We start from the raw sequence: 18,142 nt of genomic DNA, 5'->3' as shown, positions 1-18,142 counted from the left end.
CTATAGCACAGGCAAAGGAACCTCGCTCACACCAGCGGACCAAACACATACTACGGTGCTTCCATCTCATTCGAGAGATCATCGAGATGTGAAGATTTGCAGAGTACCTACAGAGGCTAACGTCGCAGATCCCTTGACCAAGGCTTTGGCACAGAGGAAGCATGATGGTCACACTAGGTCATTGGGGCTTAGAGCCTACACTGATTGGCACTAGTGCAAGTGGGAGATTGTTAGCTAGAGCCCTAGAGCCAATCATTTGATGATTGTATTTTGGACTTGTTGTATCATATTCTATATAAATAAAGACATTTGATTTTTGGTTATTATACTTACTTGTATTGGTGCCAAATAAACTAAGTATAATAACGTCCTTGAGTAGAAGGTTCTTACCTATATCAATCGATTGGTTGAATCGATAGTGAGATGATATAGGGAACATTACTTTTAATCATTCTTAGTCGAGTATTAACATTCAGGGACAATATTAATGCAATAAGACTAGCATGTAGGTCAACTCGATGACTTGATCTCACAAGTCATGGATATAGAGATATCAAATTGACACATGGGTATGCATTAGAGAATGTATACTATATGACCCGCCATGAGAAAGTATCATGGATCGTTATATGAGTGTCATATACTTTCTCATGTAGCTATTAGTATGACTACTAGTCCTTAGACCTGAAGTCACCATGGTTCCCTACATAAGGAGTTATGTACTTTAGTTTCGTCAAACGTCACCCATAATTGGGTGGACTATAAAGGCGATTACTGGGTATGTAACAAATTATGCGGAGGGATGTGAGTGATGTAGATGGGATCTATCCCTCCTATATGACGGGAGAGACATCGGTATTCTTGATAGAGTGAGACCATGAAGTGCATGGCCATGCCCAAATGAGTCAATATGAGATATTGAGCTCATTTGATTGAGTGAGTCTACTTGGAGTTCAAGATTTAGATTGATTAGAGGATGACACGGTGTATGCCTCACATTGATCAATCTAGGTCTCAAGGATAGAAGGACACTTGTCATATATTGTGAGGAGCCACAATTAGTAGTCACAAGGTGATGTTGGATCTCAACATTCTTATAACTTGGGTAGTAATGATGTATTGCTAGATACCGCTCATTACTTACGTTTCTAAATGAGTTTAGGTGCATTGCCAACGTTACAAGAACATATTGGGTCACACACAAAGAACAAGTGGATGGAGATTAGGTTCATATGATGAACCAAGAGAATTAGATTCATTTGATGAATCAAATTGGATTAAGAGTAATCCTAATTGGGCTAATTGAGTTGGGCTCAAGTTGATTCATGTGTTCAATGAGTCTAATTTAGATTATGACTCATTGAATCAATTTAATTAAATGAATTAGATTCATTATATTAAATTGGCTTGAATTAAATGGTTGGATTAGATCAACCATGAGAGAGATTAAGTCAAGTTTGACTTGACTTGAGAGGAAGATGAAGAGTCAAGTTTGACTTGACTTTATGCCACCTCATTGGTGAGTTGGCATTAAGTGGACCAATGATAATGCTCCACATCATCATGATTACTTAAGTGAAGTGTCACCTCATGGGAGTTACCAAGAGTTGTGACTCTTGGTATCCCATGGAGGTTACAAACCACTTAATTAGATGAAAAGAGTTTCATTTTGCAAGTGTAACTCTCATTCAAGTGATCTTCCTCCTCCTAAGCTCTCTTCTTACTCATTCTCTTCTCTTGGTCGTGGGTTTCAAGCAAGGGAGAAGAAAGGAGAGTGAATCTAATCCAAGAAGAAAGAAGAAAGGTTAGTGAAAGTCACATAGAGATTTTAGAGGAGTGTGTTCTCTTCTTTTCCTTTCTTCTTCTTCCAATCCTACCCGAGAGCCCTAGAGAGTGCTAGCACACTTGTGGTGCTCTCTTCTCCATCCTTGAGTGTTAGAGAACACTTCTTGTTCGTGTGGATATCACTAGAGAGTTGTCTACGTTGACAACTTAGAGATCTGGCGTACCATTGGACGAGCGGGATTTGCGAGGGCACACTTCAAAGGTATAAAATGTTTTTCCTTTGTAGAACTACTGTAGATCATAGTTTGAAACTCGTACTCGTATTTTTGAAATCTATCCTTCGCACGAAATCCAGTGGCATGGGTGATTCGGGGTTTCCGCGACGCGAAAATGCGGTTTTTGCGGCCCGAAAAACCTAACAGAAAGTGCGTGCACTTCGAGACATGAAGGCCTCTCAAAACCTGAAGGAAGCCTAGAAACTAGTAGGCCGGATAACCGCCCTATCCAAGTTCATATCCCGGTCGACAAATCGAGTGCTACCCTTCTTCAAAGTGCTCAGAAGGACGGCCAAGTTTCAGTGGGATAAAGAGTGCAATCAGGCCTTTGAAAAACTAAAGAAGCACCTAGAGACCTTACCCTCTTTATTTAAATCTATGGTGGGAGAGCCGCTTTGGGTGTATTTGTCAGCCACCCTTAAGGTCGTGGGGGCAGTGTGTAATGCCCCGCCCCTCCTGCTAAGGCGACGGGGGTTACTTACCATACTTATCAATTTAATAACTTATTACAGTGGAAGTCTTACTTGTAAATTTTTTTTGAAACATAGAGTCCACATGTCTTACTTAACATTATTTCAAGACATATAGAGTAAACATGATAAAATGTCATAGAGTCCTATATAAACTAGGCATAATTTCCATTAAAAAAAAACAGGTCTCTTCTTTAGCCAGTCACTGCCACACACATCCTGCTAGCCCCTCCTGCTGCTCTCCTAGTTCATTCATCCTTTGCCCTTATCTGTGGTACAAGAAAGTAAGCTGTGAGCACTCATGGCTCAGTAAGTTCCTTTCCTACTCACAGAAACCGTATAGTATGTCATCAATCATAAAACATACATCATAGCATAAGGTATCATGGCATAACATACCTGATCATCATACATGTCATAAGCATCATCATAGATATCATGGCATAATCATGGCATAAACACAAGGTAGCATGGCATATCATAACATGATCATCATAATTATCATGGTTTATTCCTAAGGTATATGCAGGGTGAACTCTTAAACATACATCATGGAACATATGCATTATGTTTTTTTTTCTTTTTTTTTTTCAAACGTATAGCATAGATACTTAAACATAATCTCAACATAAGAGGGGATCCCGGCTTGTACCACGTACATAAATGCGCGTCCTAGTAGGTTCAAGGTAGCAAGTCTTGAACCCTACAAGGCATACATATACTAGGCCCGTTTCTTAGTCCATCGACCTAGGGGCACTTAGGAGCCCATCCCTAACGAGACCTGTTTCTTAGTCCATCGACCCCGGGGCGCTTATGGAGCCCACCCTTGGTACAAGCCTTAAAAGTAAAATAGCATGTCATATTTACATAGTCCATATTACTCATGTCATATTCATATCATGAAGAGTGCTCTTAATCCCACTTATAGGGAAGCAACTCTTTTAGGCATAGCTTAATGCATGTATATTTGAGCACACAGCATATCATGATTTTGAGCACACAGCATATCATGAACACATGCATAATTAAGCATACAACCTATCATGAGTTTAAGCACACAACATATAGCATATCATGAATTTGAGCACATAGCATATCATGAGTTTAGGCACATAGTACATCATGAATTTGAGCACACAGCATATCATGAAGTTAAGCACATAGCATATCATGACTTTGAGCACACAGCATATCATGAAAATAAGCCCATAACATATCATGAAATTTAGCACACAGCATATCATGAAAGTAAATACATAGCATATCATGAAACTGAGCACACAGCATATCATGAACTTAAGTACATAGCATATCATGAAATTTGACCTAGCATACATAAATAGACATCACAGCATGTCATACTCTTAACATATCATAAAGCATCGCATGTGAAGTTCATGGGAGAATCTGATTAAGTCTCTAACCCTAGTAACAAGGGGTGGCCGAAACATGTAAGATAGTTTGGGTTAGCAAACAACAAAAAGAACAAGTGAACCTTAAACATTTATCATTTCTTAAAACATAAGGAATATCTTAAGCATATTAGGTATAGGTTCCAAGCTTTCTAGTTTCCTTTTTCATAACATGGCCGAAACCCATTAAGCCTTTATTTTGGCTATAAACATCATACAAGCATGAAAACCCTAACAATTGTCACATCACATTTCATGAGAAACAACTTGAGCATGTTTGATTTAGGTTCTAAGTTCTCTAAGCCTTTAACCCCAACATGGCCGAAACCCTAGCAACATGTTTCTAGGTTACATGTAACATAAAAAGATTGAACTTCATACCAATATTCCAATACATATCATGACAAACACCATAAGTACTTTTTAGTCTAAGTGTCAAGCCTCTCAAACTTTTTAACCTAATGTGGCCGAATCTTGTTAAGCATGGAAATTAGGTTTCTAGTGGCATAATAGCATGAAGACCATAAGAATTTCCTAGCATTCATTTCAAGGAATAACATGGACCACTTAGTTTAGAATTTTGAGCATCCTAGATCAAAGAACCAAGTGTGGCCGAAAGTTGTAAACTAAGCAAGTTCAAGTTTCAAGCAACATAAGAATATTAGTTTACTTCATATCTTTTCTTCAAGAAGATCATAAGTATCTTAGGCTTGATTTAAACTTTCCTAGGGTTCAAGTCTTAACATGGCCGAAACATAATATACATAAAAATTATAGTTCAATTTAACCTAAGATCATGGCATATCATATTAGCTTCCTATCTTGTCTTACGAAAATCATAGCATGCTAAACTTTTAGGTTTTAAGCCCTTTTAGGCCCTCAACTTTATCATAGCCGAAAGTTCATGAAGATGGAATCAAGTTTAAATTAACATACAAGTGGGAAAAACATCAACAACACCATCTTCCATAAGGTACATATCATAAGGATAAGAGAACATGTTTTGTTTTAGGTCTAGAGTTTTTTTTCTAGTTCTTTTGTTCTTTCTTGACCGAAAGTCTAAGCCCATAAACTTATGTTCTAACAAAACATTCCAGCATGAAAATATTAGTCTAACCCCCTTATCATCAATTACATATCATAGGAAACATCATGAACTTACCTAGTTGGTTTTCAAGTTCTTAAAACCTTTCTTATTTTTGTTTTGGCCGAAACCCTCATGAAACAAACATAGGTTTTTTTCTAGCAATATATTTACATGACAATCGTAGAGCTATTGTACCACAAGTGAGGGGAACTTACATCCTTTCGCTTGTGGTTTTTCTTTCTTAAGAGAAGAATATCCTAGGAGTTAAGCAAGGAAGGAGCTTCTTCTTCTCGTGTCTCCTTTGGTTTCCTTTGCTTGGAAGGGCTAGAACTTGAAGACTTCTTCTTGAAAATTAGTTTTCTTAGAGAAGAAACTTGTCCTAGTGTTCGAATCAAGGAGAGGGAAGACCTCTTAGTTTCGGTGAAGAAGAGAAAAGGAAGAAGGAGGAGGAAGAAGGAGAAAATGAGGGATTTACTTTCTCATTTTTCTATTTATTCACCATGAGGGGAATTTATGCCTTCATTTACTCCCTTTCTTAACTCTCCCATGTCACTTCCCTTGGTTCTCACGAAAATGAGAAGAGGGAGAAGTGAGGAAGGCAACTTGTCTTCTTCTTGTTCCTTCTCTTAATCAAGAGGAAAAAGAGGTAAGCAAATTTGGTTTTCTCTTGCTTCTTGCTTTATTTTATTTTTCTCTCCTTTAACTAACATTTTCATCTCTTCCTATCCATATGTTACTATCTATCCTAGTGGTGATCATGCCATAAATCTTTCTCCATTGTTTGTGAGAGGTTCAAGGTTCAATCCTTGACCTTCTCCTCTTATCTTATTAATATATATCATTATTTTATTTTCTTCTTTTTTTTTCTTTCTCCTTCTCTTATTTCTGAGTTTTAGTGGAAATAATTACTCATGTACTTATAGAAATTCGTGGGTGTTACAGTACCCCATAACTCATAGAAAGTTCATCCTCGAACTTAGAATAACGATGTCAAGTGGTGTCGGACTTCCTACTGAGTGCATCGGCTATCTTGTTCGCTCTTCCCGGATGATAAAAGATTTCACAATCATAGTCCTTGACTAGCTCGAGCCATCTGCGTTGTCTCATATTTAGGTCTTTCTGTGTGAAGAAATACTTCAGGCTCTGATGGTCTGTATAAATTTTGCACTGGGTTCCATATAAATAATGTCTCCATGTTTTTAGTGCGAAGACCACCGCTGCTAGTTCTAAATCATGAACGGGATAATTCTTTTCGTGCACTTTGAGTTGTCTTGAGGTATAGGCGATGACTTTGCCCTCTTGCATGAGTACGGCTCCAAGTCCTAGTAAGGAAGCATCGCTATACATATCAAAGCCTTTGTTACTTTCCGGAAGAGTGAGGATCGGAGCACTGGTCAGTCTCCGTTTCAATTCCGTAAAACTCTTCTCACAGTCATCCGTCCATTCGTACTTTTTGTTTTTCTTGGTAAGATCCGTCATAGGGGCTGCAACTTTTGAAAAATCTTCTACAAACTTCCTGTAGTAGCCTGCTAATCCCAGAAAACTTCTGATTTCGCTGGCATTCTTTGGTCTGTCCCAGTTACTTACGGCTTCGATCTTGCTTGGGTCTACCATGACTCCATTTTTGGAGATGACATGACCCAGGAATACTACTTGATCTAACCAGAACTCGCACATGGAAAATTTTGCATACAGTTGTTTCTCTCGGAGAATCTGTAGTACAATATTCAGATGTTCAGCATGTTCCTCCTGGGTTCTTGAGTAGATGAGGATATCGTCAATGAAGACTATCACACATTTATCAAGATATGATGCAAATACCCGATTCATCAAATCCATGAATACCGCAGGGGCATTTGTTACTCCGAAGGGCATAACTACGAACTCATAGTGTCCGTATCTTGTTCGGAAGACTGTCTTGGGTATATCATCTTGTTTTACTTTCACTTGATGATAGTCGGACCTTAGGTCAATCTTCAAGAAAACAGTTGCTCCCTTCAATTGGTCGAACAAATCGTCGATTCGTGGAAGAGGGTATCTGTTCTTAATTGTTGCGTTGTTCAGCACTCGACAGTCTATACACATTCGCATAGATCCATCCTTCTTTTTCACAAACAGTACCGGAGCACCCCATGGAGAGTGACTAGGGCGAATAAGTCCCTTGTCGAGTAACTCCTGTAGCTGTTCTTGAAGTTCCTTTAATTCGGTTGGTGTCATCCGGTAAGGTGCTTTAGAGATTGGTTTAGTACCCGGAACTAGTTCAATTGTAAATTCTATTTCTCTATCGGGTGCTAATCCTAGTAGTTTATCCGGAAATACTTCCGGATAGTTGCATACTACTCTGACCTCTTCTAGTTTCTGGCTCCCGGTTTGTCTTGCATCAATCACGTGTACTAGAAATCCAGCACACCCTTCGTCTAACATTCTCTGTGCCTTTATAGCTGATAAGAATCCTGTAATTTCCTTCCCAGATTCTCCGATGAATTCAAACATTGGTTCAGCTTCAGGTCGGAAAACTACCTTCTTCTTACGGCACTCGATTGAGGCACCGTACTTGCTCAGGAAATCCATGCCTAATATAATGTCATAGTCCCGCATATCAAGTATTATCAGATCACTGTAAAGTTCCCTGTCTGCGATCCGGATAGGTACATCCCACAGCATATGATCTGATGGCATAACTTCTCCGGACGGTAGGGTTGTTAAGAACGTGATATCCAGTGTCTGGGGTGGTATGTCTAGTCTCTTGGTAAACGATGCCGAGACGAACGAGTGTGTCGCCCCCGTATCGGATAATACTAAAACATACTGACTGAAAATAGGCAGCTGACCTGTAACGACGGTAGAGGCGTTTGCCACATCCCCCTTAGTGAGCGAGAAAACCCTGGCGTCCGTTGTAGTTAGTGGAGCTTCCAATCTTCCTTGGTTGATGGAAGTCCCTTCTATTGTACCTTGCATTTGATGTAGTTGTGAGGGAACACTCCTGTTCTGGTTATTCTGCTGGGGTGGTGCTTGAACCCGGTTGGTGCAGTCTCTGGCTAGATGTCCTTCCCCTCCGCAATTATAGCACCTCCTTGAACCCTTGTGACATACTCCGAAATGTAGCTTTCCGCAAATAGTGCACTGGGGTATCTCGGTTGCTTATTCGTTGGGTCACCTTTAGCATTGTCCCATTGCTTCCTTTTTCCGGTAGAGGTCCCCTTCTAGTTTTTTTTGCTGCCTGAGGATCTTTGTTCGTCTGTTCGGGACTGGCTCTTATTCTCGTTCATTGCTTTCTGATAGTGCTCCGTGATCAGGGCACTGCTGATTAGTTCCTCTGTAGTCTATGGTCTATTAACTCCGCCAGCTACGTTCAGTGCTATCTCAGGTCGGAGCATTTTCAGCATCAGTCTGACCCTTTCCCTTTCCGTGCGAACCAACTCTGGACATAAGCGTGCCAATCGGTTGAAGCGTTTCACTGCCTCGTTCACTGATAGGTCACCTTGCCGAAATTTGGTGAATTCATCATAGTGTCGGTTCGTTACTTACATATGGAAGAATTCCTCAAGGAACTCTGTCTCGAAGTCCGTCCAGGTCATTAGATTAATCTGTCTCTTTGCCTTCACTCTTTCCCACCACATCCTTGCGTCTCCAGAGAAACAGAATGATACACATTTGATCTTTTCGGACACGGGCCAGTCCAGCAATTCTACTATACTTTCCACTGTCTTGAACTAGGCCTGGGCGTCCCATGGTTCGCAAGTACCTGAGAAATTCTCCGGCTTCAGCCGTAGCCACTGTATCAAGTAGGTCTCCTGTCGGACCACCGGAATAGGGGCTATCGGTGGTACTGGTGCAACTACTGGAATAACTGGCGCTGCGTTCTGATTCACTGGCGGGGTGGCAGGATTTCCTTGCTGACCCATTAAAGTTGTAATCAATTGTTGTTGCTCCGCGATCTGACGCTAGAGATCAGTAACTACCTGGGTCAGATCCGGTGGAGTCGCTGTCTCGTCAGCTCGAGCAGTGCGTCTCCTAGCCATGCTTATCTTCATTTAATGACAATAAATTATCATTATTTCTATCCAATTTAACATAAGGTCGTTATCATTCTTACTCTACCAGCATGCATTCCTATCCTAAACTTGTGACTATCATAATCAAACAGAATAAGTAAACATGCATAATATTAAAGTATCATAATAAAAGAATTTAACTTAAACATATAAATTCTTACTTGGAGCGGCAGGAGGAAGGCTTGACATGTGTGTAGTGAGAGGCTAACATGACTCTGATACCAAACTGTAACGCCCCGCCCCTCCTGCTAAGGCGACGGGGGTTACTTACCATACTTATCAACTTAATAACTTATTACAGCGGAAGTCTTACTTGTAAATTTTTTTTGAAACATAGAGTCCACATGTCTTACTTAACATTATTTCAAGACATATAGAGTAAACATGATAAAATGTCATAGAGTCCTATATAAACTAGGCATAATTTCCATTAAACAAAAAGTAGGTCTCTTCTTTAGCCAGTCACTGCCACACACATCCTGCTAGCCCCTCCTGCTGCTCTCCTAGTTCATCCATCCTTTGCCCTTATCTGTAGTACAAGAAAGTAAGCTGTGAGCACTCATGGCTCAGTAAGTTCCTTTCCTACTCACAGAAACCGTATAGTATGTCATCAATCATAAAACATACATCATAGCATAAGGTATCATGGCATAACATACCTGATCATCATACATGTCATAAGCATCATCATAGATATCATGGCATAATCATGGCATAAACACAAGGTAGCATGGCATATCATAACATGATCATCATAATTATCATGGTTTATTCCTAAGGTATATGCAGGGTGAACTCTTAAACATACATCATGGAACATATGCATTATGTCTTTTTTTTTCTTTTTTTTTTTCAAACGTATAGCATAGATACTTAAACATAATCTCAACATAAGAGGGGATCCCGGCTTGTACCACGTACATAAATGCGCGCGTACTAGTAGGTTCAACGTAGCAAGTCTTGAACCCTACAAGGCATACATATACTAGGCCCGTTTCTTAGTCCATCGACCTAGGGGCACTTAGGAGCTCATCCCTAACGAGGCCCGTTTCTTAGTCCATCGACCCCGGGACGCTTATGGAGCCCACCCTTGGTACAAGCCTTAAAAGTAAAATAGCATGTCATATTTACATAGTCCATATTACTCATGTCATATTCATATCATAAAGAGAGCTCTTGATCCCACTTATAGGGAAGCAACTCTTTTAGGCATAGCTTAATGCATGTATATTTGAGCACACAGCATATCATGATTTTGAGCACACAGCATATCATGAACACATGCATAATTAAGCATACAACCTATCATGAGTTTAAGCACACAGCATATATCATATCATGAATTTGAGCACATAGCATATCATGAGTTTAGGCACATAGTATATCATGAATTTGAGCACACAGCATATCATGAAGTTAAGCACATAGCATATCATGACTTTGAGCACACAGCATATCATGAAAATAAGCCCATAACATATCATAAAATTTAGCACACAGCATATCATGAAAGTAAATACATAGCATATCATGAAACTGAGCACACAGCATATCATGAACTTAAGTACATAGCATATCATAAAATTTGACCTAGCATACATAAATTGACATCACAGCATGTCATACTCTTAACATATCATAAAGCATCGCATGTGAAGTTCATGGGAGAATCTAATTAGGTCTCTAACCCTAGTAACAAGGGGTGACCGAAACATGTAAGATGGTTTGGGTTAGCAAACAACAAAAAGAACAAGTGAACCTTAAACATTTATCATTTCTTAGAACATAAGGAATATCTTAAGCATGTTAGGTATAGGTTCCAAGCTTTCTAGTTTCCTTTTTCATAACATGGCCGAAACCCATTAAGCCTTTATTTTGGCTATAAACATCATACAAGCATGAAAACCCTAACAATTGTCACATCACATTTCATGAGAAACAACTTGAGCATGTTTGATTTAGGTTCTAAGTTCTCTAAGCCTTTAACCCCAACATGGCCGAAACCCTAGCAACATGTTTCTAGGTTACATGTAACATAAAAAGATTGAACTTCATACCAATATTCCAATACATATCATGACAAACACCATAAGTACTTTTTAGTCTAAGTGTCCAGCTTCTCAAACTTTTTAACCTAATGTCGCCGAATCTTATTAAGCATGGAAATTAGGTTTCTAGTGGCATAATAGCATGAAGACCATAAGAATTTCCTAGCATTCATTTTAAGGAATAACATAGACCACTTAGTTTAGAATTTTGAGCATCTTAGGTCAAAGAACCAAGAGTGGCCGAAAGTTGTAGACTAAGCAAGTTCAAGTTTCAAGCAACATAAGAACATTAGTTTACTTCATATCTTTTCTTCAAGAAGATCATAAGTATCTTAGGCTTGATTTAAACTTTCCTAGGGTTCAAGTCTTAACATGGCCGAAACATAATATACATAAAAATTATAGTTCAATTTAACCTAAGATCATGGCATGTCATATTAGCTTCCTATCTTGTCTTATGAAAATCATAACATGCTAAACTTTTAGGTTTTAAGCCCTTTTAGACCCTCAACTTTATCATAGCTGAAAGTTCATGAAGATGGAATCAAGTTTAAATTAACATACAAGTGGGAAAAACATCAACAACACCATCTTCCATAAGGTACATATCATAAGGATAAGAGAACATGTTTTGTTTTAGGTCTAGAGTTTTTTTTCTAGTTCTTTTGTTCTTTCTTGGCCGAAAGTCTAAGCCCATAAACTTATGTTCTAACAAAACATTCCAGCATGAAAATATTAGTCTAACCCCCTTATCATCAATTACATATCATAGGAAACATCATGAACTTACCTAGTTGGTTTTCAAGTTCTTAAAACCTTTCTTATTTTTGTTTTGGCCGAAACCCTCATGAAACAAACATAGGTTTTTTTCTAGCAATATATTTACATGACAATCGTAGAGCTATTGTACCACAGGTGAGGGGAACTTACATCCTTTCGCTTGTGGTTTTTCTTTCTTAAGAGAAGAATATCCTAGGAGTTAAGCAAGGAAGGAGCTTCTTCTTCTCGTGTCTCCTTTGGTTTTCTTTGCTTGGAAGGGCTAGAACTTGAAGACTTCTTCTTGAAAATTAGTTTTCTTGGAGAAGAAACTTGTCCTACTGTTCGGATCAAGGAGAGGGAAGACCTCTTAGTTTCGGTGAAGAAGAGAAAAGGAGGAAGGAGGAGGAAGAAGGAGAAAATAAGAGATTTACTTTCTCATTTTTCTATTTATTCACCATGAGGGGAATTTATGCCTTCATTTACTCCCTTTCTTAACTCTCTCATGTCACTTCCCTTGGTTCTCACGAAAATGAGAAGAGGGAGAAGTGAGGAAGGCAACTTGTCTTCTTCTTATTCCTTCTCTTAACCAAGAGGAAAAAGAGGTAAGCAAATTTGGTTTTCTCTTGCTTCTTGCTTTATTTTCTTTTTCTCTCCTTTAACTAACATTTTCATCTCTTCCTATCCATATGTTACTCTCTATCCTAGTGGTGATCATGCCATAAATCTTTCTCCATTGTTTGTGAGAGGTTCAAGGTTCAATCCTTAACCTTCTCCTCTTATCTTATTATTATATATCATTATTTTATTTTCTTCTTTTTTTCTTTTTCTTTCTCCTTCTCTTATTTCTGAGTTCTAGTGGAAATAATTACTCATGTACTTATAGAAATTCGTGGGTGTTACACAGTGTTGGTCAAGGAGCAAGAAGATGTATAACGGCAAATGTACTTCTTCAGTCATTTATTGAAAGGGCCCGAGTCTAGATACACGACCCTAGAAAAGTTAGTCTACGGATTGGTACTCATGGCTCGCCGCTTAAGACTCTATTTCTTGACACATCCCGTTACAGTCCTGACCAATAGCACCATGGGTAAGACTCTCACTAACGTGGAGGTGGCAGGACGGCTCATCAAATGGGCAACCGAGCTAGGGGAGTACGACCTACAGTACCAACCTCGCACAGCAATCAAAGCTCAGGCATTGGCCGATTTTTTTACGAAGGTTCATCAAGCAAATTCTAGGGAAATTTGGAAGGTTTATGTAGATGGGTCGTCCACCCAACAAGGAAGCGAAGTGAGAATCCTTCTGATATCCCCTCAAGAAGATATCTTACAATTGGTCGTCCGATTAAATTTCAGGACCACCAATAATGAAGCAGAATATGAGGCTCTATTAGCAGGACTGCAAACAGCTCGACATGTCGGTGCTGCTCGAGTCATTATATATTCGGATTCTTAGCTTGTAGCTCAGCAAGTGGCAGGCAACTTCGAGGTTAACAGTGATAAATTACAAGTGTACCGAGAAGCATATGAGAAAATGAAGGAGGACTTTAAGGTCACAGTAACTAAGATTCCCAGGCATATAACCAATGGACCGATGAATTAACCAAAATGACTAGCTCCCTGACCATGTGGGTACTAGACAGGTCGGTAGCTCAGACCTTCTTAATAGCTCAAATAGATTTATAGAACAACATTGAGGAGGTAATCGACTGGAGGGCTCCGATGATTAGTAATCTGCAGCGGGGTGTCCTGCCAGATGATCTGGAAGAACCAAGTTGGTTAGGAAACGGGTTTATATGTACACCCTGATCAGGGATCAACTGTACAAGCGAGCTTTCTCCATACCATTGCTTAAATGCGTAGGAGTGGAGGTGGAATATGCTCTGCGGGAAATACATCAAGAAAGTTGTGGGAGTCATGTTGGAGGAAGAATGTTGGCCCGGAAAGTGTTGTAGGCCGGGTATTTCTGGCCCACTCTGCAAGGGATGCACAGCGACTGGTGAACACCTGCTTGTCCTGTCAAAAACATCAGAATCTGACCCACCACCTGACGGACACATTAAAAACTGCAATAGTCTCCTGCTCATTCGATCAATGAGGCATGGATATTATAAGATCTTTCCCCATGGCACCGGAACAGAGACGATTCTTACTTGTAGCAGTAGATTATTTCTCCAAATGAATAGATTGAATTAGAAATTTTTCAACCCACTAAGATAACGACCCTTCCTATCTCACCAAATGATCAGCCTGCCCTGTCACAGATTGGCCTATCTGACCATTCTAATTTAAAGCCACAAACAACATCTCCAAATGTAATAGTCTGCTACTAGAACTCTTATTTGAGCATTAAATTTATTCATAATTTTCATTCAGGATTATTAAAAAATTATTGTCATAACCAATAAATATTCAGTAAACATGAATTATATTCTCACAAGTAAATAAAAAAATTAATATCTAACATTATTAGAATAATAATGGGTTAATTATTATGATCAAATAAAAGTATTGACTGACGCACGAGCTAGATTCATATCAGTGAATACATAAGCATGCGTGAATATACTCATGAATGTTAATTTGCCTAGAATCATTTAAGGGGTGATGAAGAATTGATCGAAATTAATTTTGCTACAAAATAAATTTAAAAATTAAGATTGATACCAGCCGTATTTAATTAATTAATTGAGATTAATTAGCTGGTTAATTAAAAGATTAATTAATCTGTGCGACGCCAGCAAAATATTAATTAATGATTAATTGATTGATTTATTTATTTATTATTATTACTCTGCGACTGAAATTGAAATTGTCGATTGCGAAAATTAAAAGATAATTAATTAATTAATTAATTAAATCAATTAATATTTTCACCCCTTCACTAGAGATGGTAATGGGTCGAATTCGGATGAGATTCTATATCCTCCGTGCTCATACCCATCGGATATAGGATATCCGATGGATATACACATACCCATTAAAGGATCGGATATATTCTATACGTATAATTTTTCTTCTTTCTATCGAACTATTATTATTCAACAAAAATATATTAAAATTAACATCCTATTAAAAAATATATATATAATTTAAAAAATAAATTAAACATCTATATAGTCTCCTACTAATATCAAAAAAAAATAATAACTTGATTTTAAAAAAAAAAAATTTTCTTTAATATATATATATATATATATATATATATATATATTATTTAATCGGGTATTCGAGTCGAGTATCGAATATTGATAGTTCCTCCATACCCTCCTCCATTCGGGTCGGATGTCGAATTCTCCATCGGATTCGGATGAAATTGTCATCCCTACCTTCACCTATCCCTTCAACCCTATAAATAGTCGATGGTTTTGAAGGTCAATCTAGTCTTAAAATTGACTGTGTTCCTATTTTGAATGGCAAGTCGTATTTTAGAAGGCAATTAACTTTAAATCTCTTATTCGAAGAGATAAATTTTTCTGAACGAGTGTGTCAAGACTAACCGGTAAGACTAAGACAGTGATGACAAGAGATTGAGAATATAAAAAGAACTAAATTCATATCGTCATACCAAAGCTCCACCAATTCAAACCATCACCTTATCAACGAATTGACTGACCAGACCAAACCTATATTATCGACATCAACAATTTCCATCAACATATATTACATGAGATGGCATGATAATTGTGATGCAACTGTTGTATGTAGTAAGTTTGTTCTTAGTCATCCCCGGGACAATGGTATAATGGCAACACCTCTTAATTTCTCAAACATCTAAAGATAAATTAACTTTGACGAATTAACAGATGAATTTCTCTTAATAGATAGTTGACTTAAGAACGTTGGATTGATAGCGTCCGGTGCGAGTGCTTCCCAATTTATTCTAATAATCGTTAGAAAATTTCTATGGAATCAGACCGATCATCTCAGAATTAATCAACCTATGTTAGAAATATGGTACCAGCTAATTAAAAAAACTCGTTAGTCACAAGCGCATTATGTCTCACTATCTTCAAACTCTATCCTTATTATTGTGTCGGTAACTCAATTCTTTAGAACATTGTCCCTTTGCAATGTCAAAGTAGAGGGGGGAATCCATAAATCCTACACTTGACGTATATAATATCACTATTGCAGCAATTATAAATAAATAAAATTTATTGTCTTCTGATATTTCTCTTTTCTTCCTCCTTTCATCTCTCACCCTTTTCTCCCACAAGCCCATCTCATTTCTTTTCTTGTTCTCCTTGTAATCATCACCATATCCTCTTCCCTCTCCCGCCTTTAATCGTTCTTCCAATCTATAGCACTTACCTGCCTCCTCCCTCTCCCTTTGATTCCAAGAGAAACTACACCTCAAAACTTAAAAAGTCAAATTTTGATTCAACATTTACTGAAAAGCTCTTGCAAACGCCAAAAACAGACATTGTAAAACAAAAACAAAAAACAAAAAACAAAAGTTCATCACATAATGACGTGATTTTTGTTCACTAAAAAAAAACAGGATCATAATCGTATCTGGTGATTGGGTCACATATTATAGTCATTATGATAATAACTATACACTTTTGGCAATAATAACTGTTGAAAAAATATTTGAAGATGGTGGTGTCACCTTTTTGGTTCTCTGTTTTTACAAGCATGAATCCACAGCAATTACATATTTGCAAGATGATCCTTTGTTAGGAATGATCTGCCAATAAACATAGTAGTTATCCTAGGTGCAGAGATTTCAATCAAGGAAACTTCTGATGCTATAAGATAATATATCATTTTCATTTTCTCTAGAACTTATTGTGTTTGATCCAAATATTCCTATTGATAAAAAAAAAAAGACAACCAGATGCACAAAACTCATGCCAATGCATGATCTAGCGAAGAATCTATTGTATGCAATTTTACCCTGCTTTGCAATAGACTATTTTCAAAACACAAACATATGACTTCTAGGTCATACGACAATAACTTTACTATTATGTCAAGATGTCTATTGATAACTTTAAGATAATATAAGATAATACATCATCTTTTTAATTTTATGTAGAATAACTGTATTTTTGGATAAGTTATATGGGAAGAACCAGAAAGAAGTGCTGTTCATTGCAGCTAATATGATCCAGACTGAACATAGCATTGGTCTAAAGGAGGCTATGTGTTTCTCAGGGGAGGTAGGTAACTAGGAATTTATTGTTGTGTCCCACCAAAAACGTATAATTTTGTTGAAACTGAAAACTAGCTGCATTCGAGGGATGAGTAAGTTAACAAAAAATGATAGCTGATAACCTAGTAATTTTGTTGATATCTGCCCTACATCTTAGGACCCCAAATGGGATATGAAATTAAGTTGAGCCGAACAAGTTCAGCGAAAGGCATTGTTTTTAAAACAGGCCATACCATTTGGTTCAACTAAACGTAGGAATTGGAGGCCAATCTAGAATGGTTGAACCAGTGGAGCAATCCTGCTTGAGTCAACTTTTTAGCTGAAGCTCACACAATTCAAGGCTAGTTCAGTTTTAAAAACCTCCGCAAAAGGTTGCCAATAAGAAATTTAACAAAAAAATTTCCAAAACTACAAAAACAATCAAACAAGATGCCCCTGATGCCTTTGTAGCATAACAATGAATATTGGCTGCCACCAAACCACTGAATAGTCCATCAGTGAGTGAAAACTTAAATACATTGGATAAGTGACAACCAGAATATCTGTTTCAAAAAGGTGAGAACTGACAAATCAAAAGCAAATTCAAGATTGCATAGAGGGGAACAACTACTTGAGAAGTGATAAATATACCTTTGAAAGAAGGAGAATTCTAGAGAAAGTTTGTGACTTCTAGCTCATCAAACAAGTCAGTTTTGTTCCTTATGATTCTTGCTTCGTTATCTACAATCTCAAGAACCTGTTTGATAGGAAATGTGAGTTCTTAGCACATCATGTTAAGCAAGTTTTCCAATATTAACTACTAGCTAAGGAACAATGATATTCCCTGTGATGATCAAAAGCACAATAAATGCTGCAAAATTGTAATAGGGTTTTCCAACAGAGCTTTGTTTCCAGCCATTTGAAAATTAAAATTACTAGTTGTTACTTGTTACACACCACAGTTTAGGACAACGCCATGCTAGGGTCAACACATACACAGAATAGCTCCTACTGGGGTTTTAGGGACAATGCCATGATAGGATCTCAGTGGCAATATGCCTAGTTAGAAAATATTTTTATTAAAAAATTTATGTGCATATATGGTTTTCCTG

General features: G+C 37.8%; 1 protein-coding gene across 7 annotated transcripts in view; it reads right to left on the bottom strand.

Annotated features, from left to right (window-relative positions):
- Positions 1-2,655: 2,655 nt before the first annotated feature.
- LOC122001443 (shewanella-like protein phosphatase 1) overlaps positions 2,656-18,142 on the bottom strand; it is an 86,157-nt gene continuing 70,670 nt past the window's right edge. For 2 of the 7 annotated variants that reach the window (XM_042556188.1, XM_042556183.1), the window contains exons 9-10: positions 17,682-17,787; positions 16,340-16,583 (exon numbers count right to left, since the gene is read on the bottom strand). In XM_042556188.1, the coding sequence (XP_042412122.1) occupies positions 17,701-17,787 (87 nt within the window). In that variant the 3' untranslated portion in view covers positions 16,340-16,583; positions 17,682-17,700. Of the gene's footprint in view, positions 2,800-9,421; positions 9,614-16,339; positions 16,584-17,494; positions 17,594-17,681; positions 17,788-18,142 lie in introns of those variants that run through there. The other 5 variants (XR_006117370.1, XR_006117371.1, XM_042556187.1 and 2 more) reach the window with 5 other exon arrangements.

This window comes from Zingiber officinale, chromosome 7A (genome assembly GCF_018446385.1).
Source record: "Zingiber officinale cultivar Zhangliang chromosome 7A, Zo_v1.1, whole genome shotgun sequence".
Taxonomy (NCBI): domain Eukaryota; kingdom Viridiplantae; phylum Streptophyta; class Magnoliopsida; order Zingiberales; family Zingiberaceae; genus Zingiber; species Zingiber officinale.
This window is presented reverse-complemented; position numbering and strand designations above follow the sequence as displayed.